This window comes from Tachyglossus aculeatus, chromosome 10 (genome assembly GCF_015852505.1).
Source record: "Tachyglossus aculeatus isolate mTacAcu1 chromosome 10, mTacAcu1.pri, whole genome shotgun sequence".
NCBI classification, from domain to species: Eukaryota; Metazoa; Chordata; class Mammalia; order Monotremata; family Tachyglossidae; genus Tachyglossus; species Tachyglossus aculeatus.
Window position 1 is genome coordinate 50,369,706 of NC_052075.1, and position 9,687 is coordinate 50,379,392.

Consider the following 9,687-nt stretch of genomic DNA (forward strand, 5'->3'; position numbering starts at 1 on the left):
CATCATCATCATCATCAATTGTATTTATTGAGCGCTTACTGTGTGCAGAGCACTGGACTAAGCGCTTGGGAAGTACAAGTTGGCAACATATAGGGACAGTCCCTACCCAGCAGTGGGCTCACAGTCTTGTCTCTACCCCAGAACTTATAATGGTGCTTTGCACATTGTAAGTGCTTAATAAAAGCCATCATTATTATTAGCAGTAGTAGTAAACGCTTAATACATTATTATTATTATTATTCTCTGGGCCTCAGTTCCCTCATCTGTCAAACGGGGATGAAGGCCGTGAGCCCCACGTGGGGCAACCTGATGACCTTGTCTCTCCCCCAGCGCTTAGAACGGTGCTTATCACATAGTAAGCGCTTAACGAATACCATCATTTATTTATTCATTTTATGAGGGGAGGGACGAGGTCGCCTCAGGCTGGCGCCATTGCTTCCCTCCTGGCTGCCCCTCCCGCCTCGGGCTTGAGATCGGCCAATCAGAAAGCGCGAAGGGCCGGTGACGTCACCGGGGCCCCGCGCGTGCCGTGCGCGGGGGGGCGGGGCCCCCGGCGCCTCGCGCCGTTCCCGCCCAAACGCCTGAGGGAATCCGAAATAATCATAATAATGGTGGCATTTGTTAAGCGCTTACTATGTGCAAAACACTATTCTAAGCGCTGAGGGAATACAAGGTGATCAGGTTGTCCCACGGGGGGCTCACAGTCTTCATCCCCCTCATCTTACCTCCTTCCCTTCCCCACAGCACCTGTATATATGTATATATGTTTGTACATATTCATTTTACTTGTACATATCTATTCTATTTATTTTGTTAGTATGTTTGGTTTTGTTCTCCGTCTCCCCCTTTTAGACTGTAAGCCCACTGTTGGGTAGGGACCGTCTCTAATATGTTGCCAACTTGTACTTCCCAAGCGCTGAGTATAGTGCTCTGCACACAGTAAGCGCTCAATATGATTGATTGATTCATCCCCAGTTGACAGATGAGGGAACTGAGGCTCAGAGAAGTGAAGTGACTCGCCCAAGGTCCCAGAGGTTATGGGTTCGAATCCCTGCTCTGCCAATTGTCAGCTAGGGGACTGGAAGAGACAAGTGGAAGAGAGGGGCAAGGAAGAACAGGCAGATCAAACACTATGTTGCGTCCTCAGGTCATCCGAGGCTACGTATAAGTCAGGTGGCCTAAGTGGAAGGAGCACGGATTTGGGAAGAAGAGGTCCTGGATTCTAATTCCCACTCTGCCTGCTGGATGAACTTGGATGAGTCATTGTCTATGCCTCAGCTATCTGTATAATGGGGCTTAAATCCTACTCCGTGTGGAGCAGGGACCCTGTCCAACCTGATTTATCTTGAATGTGCGCTACCACTTAGTACAGTGCTCGGCACGTAGAAAGTGCTTAACAAATACTAATTATTAGCAAAGGAGATCAGGCCTGAGTTTGAAGGTAGAGCGCAGTTTCACCTCCATTCTCCATAGTATTTTATTTTGGGATTTCTCTGTTAGGAAAGGGAACCGGGGAACAGTCTGACATGGCTATGGGAGCAGTATCCATTTAAGACTATAAGAACATATTTGAGTACCCAAGTGCTTAGGTAGAGCAGAATAATAATAATTGTAGTATTTATTATGCATTTATTATGTGTCAAGCACTGTACTAAGCACTGGGGTAGATGTAAGGTAATTAAGTCCCATATCGGGCTCAGTCTATGTAGGAGGGAGAACAGGTATTGAATCCCCATTTTGCAGATGAGGAAACAGAGAAGTGACTTGCCCAAAATCACATAGCAGATAAGTAGCAGAGGTGAAAGGATCCTAATTCGGCAGTGTGTGGTGTATTAATTAATGTTTATTTCCCTCTCTAGTCAGCTCATTTTGGGCAGGGAATGTTATATTGTACTCTCCCAAGCGCTTAGTACAGTGCTCTGCACATGGTAAATGCTCAATAAATACAATTGTTTGAATAATACTCTCCTCCAACTCTCCTTTACAGAAAGGGGAGCGGAGGTAAGTCTTGCAGTTAGGATAACTTTTCTGGAACAGCCAGTTGTACAATCAACATGGAAAGAAGATATCCTGGATTTGTTCTGAGGAATGGATAAGACACGATGCAGGCGACGAATATGGGTGAGCCAATCCTCAATGAAGCAAAACATTTTTGCTTAGGACAAAGACCTTCCAAAAAACAAATACAAGGACATTTAATAGTGGAAAAGAACATTAAGAAAAACTGCAACCTCCCCTCCTGCCATAAAAACAAAAAACCTGAAAGAGGGAGTTAAAAAAAAAAGGATTTCCTAGAAGCCTACAGATTGTTCAAAAAAACTCCCACCACTTTAGAGGTAAAATGGTGTGCCACAGGCCAAAGAAAAAGCTCCAAGTGATCAAACAAATTCTGCAAGGTTACCTGGCAGGGAAGAAGTCATGTTTGGAAAATGAAAAGCTCACCTGAGAGGCCTGAAATGCGCAGAGTGCCAGGTCAGATGCCAGCTGGAACAAAGTTGACAAAAGGAGTTTGAAGAGCACCTCACAATGGATACTGAAGCAATGGAGTCTTCAAACACAGCAAAAGCAGGTGAGAGTTGGCTGCCGGCGGGGATGAAACGGAGTCAGCTAAGAAATCTGATGAATTCCCAAATTTGGATTTGACTGAAGAGGCAAGTCATGCCCTCAAATTGGTTTTTGGGACATGGGTCTGCAATACAGGGTCAAATTGGGATCTCACTGGAAGCACTGACACCCTACTTCCAGCTTCACATCACTTACCTATACATGTCCTTATATTCTGCCACTTCACCAGCTGTAGTTTGTCTGTCTTCCCCTCTACTCCCCCAATCATCTTCCCACGCAGTTAATAAAAATCGAGACTATTAGGTGTGATCCCCCCTAAAAATCTTCCCTGCACTTCTCCAGTCCCCTCTATCCTTCCTAGCAGTATCACAAGAGATCTGCCTCCTCCTCCCTTTTTAAAACCTACCCCCTCCACCTGGGCTTCCAATCGCATCCCTTTGTACCTTATTAAAACACTTTCCCTCTCCCTGACTGCCATCTTCATCTCACTCCCCAATGGCTCCTCCCCTACTTTCACCCTTTCCTAAAGAAAAACTCCCTTGGACTGTATGAAACCCACTAGTTATCACCCCATCTCTCCTTACCCTGGAAAAAAGTCAAAGTGGCTTCACTCACACACCAGTAACACAACATGAGCAGTATACAGATTTTATTTAGTAGGAACACAGCTGTTTGTGTTTGTGGGGATCAGGATTTTAATCCTCTTCCTCATCGTCGCCAGCCCCAGCTCCACCCTGCCCCTTCTTGGCATTCTTCCTCTTGACACGGCCGGGCCGCCCGCCGCCATACGGCGAGCGCAGAGAGAAGTCGATGTGTTTCTGGGAGTCCAGGCGCACGATGAACGATGGGATGTTCACCACCTGCTTGCGGACCCTGTTGGGGGAGGGAAGGGGCGGGGAGTTAAACAGGGGGGTGATTCGGTGCCCCCTTTTATGCTGTACTGGGCCGGACCCCACATTGGGATCAAACTTTGTGGGTCGGGTCTTGGAGGTCAAAAAGGATCTAAGTTGCCAAACTTTTTTCCTCCCATAAATAATAATGATGGCATTTATTAAGCGCCTACTATGCGCAAAGCACTGTTCTAAGCACTGGGGAGGTTACAAGCTGATCAGGTTGTCCCACGGGGGGCTCACAGTCTTCATCCCCATTTTCCAGATGAGGGAACTGAGGCACAGAAGTCAAGTGACGGATCTAAGTTGCCCAACTTTTTCCTCCCATACACAATAATAATAATATTTATTAGGCGCTTACGTAAGCGCTTAATAAAAGCGCTTGCTTTGCTTACTATGTGCAAAGCACTGTTCTAAGCGCTGGGGAGGTTACAAGCTGATCAGGTTGTCCCACGGGGGGCTCACAGTCTTCATCCCCATTTTCCAGATGAGGCAACTGAGGCACAGACGTGCCCAAAGTCACACAGCTGACAAGTGGCGGAGCCGGGATTTGAACCCCTGACCACCGACTCCCAAGCCCGTGCTGTTTCTGCTGAGCCACGCTGCTTAATGAGTCCTTAGGCCCCACTTCCCACCCCCCCCCACCGAGGATGGAAACACCTCCTTCCATGTTAGTGGACGGGCACATTGTGACCCCACAAAGAGCTTTAATAAAAAACAGATCCAAGCCACCCTCTGTTCTTCCTCTCTGTCCTACTTCCTGCCCTCAGTCGTCAGGCTCCCTGTTCTGTTTGGGTGGACAGTGTGGTAGGAGGGCGAACAAGATGGAAGTTACCTGGGCTGCCACCTGGATGCTCCGGCAGAGCCTTCGCAAGGTGTACGGCCGGGCCGCAGTGACCCTTGCGCTGGGTTTTATTGGGGGGCAGGGGGTACCCCCTTACTAAACACTGAGGGGAGAGGGCCAAGCCCCCCGCACGGTGAGCGCACCCTGGTCACCTCCTGGGGCTGCACGGGAGATACCAAATGCAAAGCTTTTAAGTGAGGAGGCGGTGGAGGGCTTTGGGCTTAGGAGGCGAGGGCTACCTGATGTGGCGCTGGCGGATGAGCACCCGGGCGTGGTGGATGGATTTGGCCAGGCCCAGCTTGAACACTTGGGTCTGCAGGCGCCGCTCCAAGAAGTCTTCAATCTTCAGGCCGAGGATGTAATCCAGCTTCATCTTCCCCTCGTCCAGCACACCGATCCGCACAAGCCGCCGCAGGAGGGCATTTCCTGGTTCAGGAAGAGTCGGGGGCTTAGGAGGGGTTCCTCTAGAAGCAAGGGACAACCCCCCCCCCGCCCCCCGCACCTCAACCTCCAGGGCCCACCAGGGAAGAGAGGCAGCGCGGCTCAATGGAAAGAGGCCGAGCTTGGGAGTCAGAGGTCATGGCTTCAAGTCCCGGCTCCGTCAACTGTCAGCTGTGTGACTTCACTTCTCTGGGCCTCAGTTACCTCGTCTGTAAAATGGGGATGGAGACTGTGAGCCCCATGTGGGACAATCGGGTCCTCTTGTATCCTCCCCAGCGCTTAGAACAGTGCTGTGCACATAGTAAGTGCTTAACAAATGCCATCATCACCATCACCCATGGGACCATCCTGGATCAATGTAGATCCTTCTCATCCAGCTCCTTTTTCAATGGCATCTCAAGTGCTCACTCTGCCAGGGACTGCACCTATATCCTCCTGACTTTCAGGCCATGCTGTTTCTCCTGGTCATTTAATTGCCACCTGGAATAAACCTTCCCTCTTGTTAACTCCTTGTGGGCTGGGGTCACATCTACTACACTTTCCCAAGTGCTTAACACCGGGGTCCACGCCTAATTTCCACCTAGGTCCTCTTCCAGCACTTACTACACTACTGTCAACCCCTGCTATATGAAGCCATGGGAGAGCAAGTAAAAATGACAAGGCCAAGCAACGACTAATCACGGAATAATAATTATTATGGCAGTTGATAAGTTCTTACCATGTGCCAGGCACTGTTCTAAGCGCTGGGGTAGATACAAGCTAATCAGATTGGACAGTCCCTGTTCCCTCATGGGGCTCAGTCTTACCCCCCATTTTACAAAGAAAGGAATGGAGGCCCAGAGAACTCACTTGTCATACAGCAGACAAGTGGTGGAGCCAGGATTAAAACCCAGGACCTTCTGATTCCTCCCTCCCTTTTCAAAGCCCCAGACTGTGAGTCCCCACTGTTGTAGGGACCGTCTCTATATGTTGCCAACCTGTACTTCCCAAGCGCTTAGTACAGTGCTCTGCACACAGTAAGCGCTCAATAAATACAATTGAATGAATGAAGGCTCACCTCTGCCAAGAGGCCTTCGCAGACTAAGCCCCCCCTTTCCTCAGCTGCCCCTCCCCACTATCCCAAGTCACTCCTTTGGCTCTACCGCCCTCCAAAGCACTTGGGTATATTTGGGTTCAAATCCCCGCTCCGCCAATTGTCAGCTGTGTGACTTTGGGCAAGTCACTTCACTTCTCTGGGCCTCAGTTCCCTCATCTGCAAAATGGGGATGAAGACTGTGAGCCCCCTGTGGGACAACCTGATCACCTTGTAACCTCCCCTGTGCTTAGAACAGTGCTTTGCACATAGTAAGCGCTTAAGAAATGCATTATACATGTACATATTCATAAGGCCATTTACTTATATTAATGATGCGTATATATCTATTGCATGTTTATTTTGATGCCTGTTTACTTGTTTTGTTGTTGCGTCTCCCCCCTTCTAGTGGGCAGGGATGGTCTATTTGTGCTTTCCAAGTGCTTAAAACAGGATTCTATACACAGGAAGTGCTCAACAATAATAATATTTAAGCGCTTATAAATATGACGGAATGATTCCCAGGCTCGGGCTCGATCTATTGCATGTTTATATTGATGCCTGTTTACTTGTTTTGTTGTTGCGTCTCCCCCCTTCTAGTGGGCAGGGATGGTCTGTTTGTGCTTTCCAAGCGCTCAGAACAGTATTCTAAGGCAAGTCACTTCACTTCTCCGTGCCTCAGTTCCCTCATCTGTAAAATGAGGATGAAGACTGTGAGCCCCCCGTGGGACAACCTGATCACTTTGTAACCTCCCCAGCGCTTAGAACAGTGCTTTGCACATAGTAAGCGCTTAATAAATGCCATTATTATTATTATTCTACACACAGGAAGTGTTCAATAATAATGACATTTAAGCGCTTATAAATATGACGGAATGATTCCCAGGCCCGGGCTCGATCCACTACACCACGCCGGTTCTCGGAAAACGTGTCGCTGGGGGGATGCCCTCCCCTTTCCCCGAATGCAGCCCCCTCCCCTCCGCCCTAGCACCTTCGAACAGCCGCCTCTGGTCCTTCTCGTCCAGCGTCAGCAGCTCCCGGGCCGCCTTGCGGATCTTGGCCAGGGTGAACTTGACCCTCCACACCTCGCGCTTGTTGCGGAGCCCGTACTCGCCTGGGGACAGAGAAGAGGGTGAGGCTGGGGGCTTGGCTTTCCCACACCCGGGGAGGACCGTCAGTACAGTGCTCTGCACACAGTAGGCACTCAATAAACACGATTGATTGATTGATTGACCGTCTCCCGGTTGCTCACCGATGAGTTTCAACTCCTGGTCCAAGCGGGACTTCTCGAAGGGCCTCCGTGGGGTGACATAGGTCTTCCTGCAGACCCAGCTCCTGGCAACTGGCATGGCGGCTCAGCCCGTCCGCGCCTGTGCAGAGGGAAGAAAGTTGGGGGGTGGGGGAACCCCAATGGGTCTGTGAGCCCACTGTTGGGTAGGGACCGTCTCTATATGTTGCCAACTTGTACTTCCCAAGCGCTTAGTACAGTGCTCTGCACACAGTAAGCGCTCAAATACGATTGATGATGATGATGATGAGTCGAGCCGGCACGGGCCTCCCCGCGCGCATGCATCCCTAATGCGACTAATAGTAATTTACTATGTGCTAAGCACTCCACCCTCCTTCCCAGCCTAAGTACGGGTCACAGTGACTCTCCAATAATAATAATATTTAAGCGCTTCCTATGTGCAGAGCGCTGGAGGATCCAAGGTGATCAGGTTGTCCCACATGGGGCTCAGTCTTCATCCCCATTTTACAGATGAGGGAACTGAGGCACGTTTCATTCATTCAATCGTATTTATTGAGCACTTATTGTGTGCAGAGCACAGTATCAAGCACTCGGGAAGTACAAGTTGGTGACATATAGAGACAGTTCCTACCCAACAACGGGCTCAGTCTAGAAGGGGGAGACAGACAACAAAGCATGTAGACTGGTGTCAAAACCGTTAAAATAGAATTAAAGCAGGGAAGTGACTTGCCCAAATTCACACAGCTGACAAGCGGCGGGGCCGGGATTTGAACCCATGACCTCTGACTCCCAAGCCCAGACTCTTGCCACCATTCATTCAACCATATTTACTGGACGCTTCCTATGTGCAGAACACTGGACTAGACTAGACTGTGAGCCCGCTGTTGGGTAGGGGCCGTCTCTGTATGTTGCCAACTCGTACTTCCCAAGTGCTTAGTATAGTGCTCTGCACACGTTCATACATTCAATCGTATTTATTGAGCGCTTACTGTGTGCAGAGCACTGGACTAAGCGCTTGAGACAAGTTGGCAATATATAGAGACGGTCTCTACCCAACAGCGGGCTCACAGTCTAGAAGGGGGGGGACAGACAACAAAACATATTAACAAAATAAAATAAAAAGAATATGTACAAATAAAATAAAGTAACAAATACGTACAAATATACATACATAGACACAGTAAGCTCTCAATAAATACGATTGAATGAGTGAACTAAGCACTTGGGAAGGCCAAGTCGGCAACATATAGAGACGGTCCCTACCCAACAACGGGCTCACAGTCTATAAGTCACTAATAATTGTACTTGTTAAGCGCTTTATTTCCCCCTTCTACACTGTGAGCCCACTGTTGGGTAGGGATCGTCTCTATGTTGCCAACTTGTACTTCCCAAGCGCTTAGTACAGTGCTCTGCACACAGTAAGCGCTCAATAAATACGATTGAATGAATGAATATGTGCAAAGCACTGTTCTAAGCACTAAGCCCGGGCTTTGGAGTCAGAGGTCATGGGTTCAAATCCCGCCTCCCCCAGTTGTCAGCTGTGTGACTTTGGGAAAGTCACTTCACTTCTGTTCCCTCATCTGGAAAACGGGGATGAAGACTGTGAGCCCCCCAGGTGGGACAACCTGATCACCTTGTAACCTCCCCAGAGCTTAGAACAGTGCTTTGCATATAGTAAGCGCTTAATAAATTCATTCATTCACTCAATCGTATTTATTGAGCGCTTACTGTGTGCAGAGCACTGTACTAAGCGCTTGGGAAGTACAAGTTGGCAACATATAGAGACGGTCCCTCAGTCTAAATAATAATAATGATGATGGCATTTGTTAAGCGCTTACTATGTGCAAAGCACTGTTCTAAGCGCTGGGGGGATACGATGGGATCAAGTTGTCTCACGTGGGGCTCACAGTCTTAATCCTCATTTTACAGATGAAGTCACTGAGGCTCAGAGAAGTGACTTGCCCAAGGTCACCCAGCAGACATGTGGCGGAGCCGGGATTCGAAGCCACGACCTCTGCCTCCAAAGCCCGGGCTCTTTCCACTGAGCCACGCTGCTTCAAAATTGCATCATTATGCTTATTATGAAGCCACAGTGCTTCCCGATCCGGTCCCGCTACTTTTTCGCAAAACGGAGCGTGCGGGGGTCTTTTCCCAGCCTTGCAAGTGCCAATAAAGCGACTCCCTATTTTAAATCTCTTTTCCCTGGTGATTCTCTCTGTCTCCCCCTTTTAGACTGTGAGCCCACTGCTGGGTAGGGACTGTCTCTATATGTTGCCAACTTGGATTTCCCAAGCGCTCAGTACAGTGCTCTGCACACAGTAAGCGCTCAATAAATACGATTGATGATGATGATTCTTCAAGAGAGGGCCTCACCTCTGCCCAAAGCACTGAAGCCACCACGGAGACGAGAAGGGAAAGAAGGCACGCTCCCGCAAGGGGCCCTTATATAGTCTCCGTGCCCGTATTACGTCATCACGCACGGGCCCGACGTCAGCCTATCAGAAGAAGGAACCGGCTGCCATAGAGACGACCGGGGCAGCCTAGAGCGTCCGCGCCCAATCGCGCCCCCTAGGGGTAGGCGCCGCTCAGTGCGGGTTTTCCGCCGGGAAGGGGAAAGAGGCTTGTG

General features: G+C 49.4%; 1 protein-coding gene across 1 annotated transcript; it reads right to left on the minus strand.

Annotated features, from left to right (window-relative positions):
• Positions 1-3,197: 3,197 nt before the first annotated feature.
• Positions 3,198-9,468, minus strand: RPS9 (ribosomal protein S9). The gene is made up of 5 exons (XM_038753238.1): positions 9,435-9,468; positions 7,065-7,182; positions 6,804-6,926; positions 4,539-4,725; positions 3,198-3,438 (listed from the first exon to the last, which is right to left on the minus strand). Exons 2-5 carry the CDS (start codon positions 7,159-7,161, stop codon positions 3,261-3,263), a joined length of 585 nt encoding a protein of 194 aa, XP_038609166.1. The 5' UTR covers positions 7,162-7,182; positions 9,435-9,468; the 3' UTR covers positions 3,198-3,260.
• Between the last annotated feature and the right edge of the window lie 219 nt (positions 9,469-9,687).

What these genes read in the sequence shown, in the direction of transcription:
- RPS9 (XM_038753238.1), bottom strand. Translation starts at nt 7,161, where the DNA reads ATGCCAGTTGCCAGGAGCTGGGTCTGCAGGAAGACCTATGTCACCCCA. An exon ending in CCAGAGGCGGCTGTTCGAAG is followed by an intron (nt 4,726 to 6,803) that starts GTGCTAGGGCGG and finishes TTCCTGAACCAG; the next exon opens with GAAATGCCCTCCTGCGGCGG. An exon ending in ATCCGCCAGCGCCACATCAG is followed by an intron (nt 3,439 to 4,538) that starts GTAGCCCTCGCC and finishes CTCCCCCAACAG; the next exon opens with GGTCCGCAAGCAGGTGGTGA.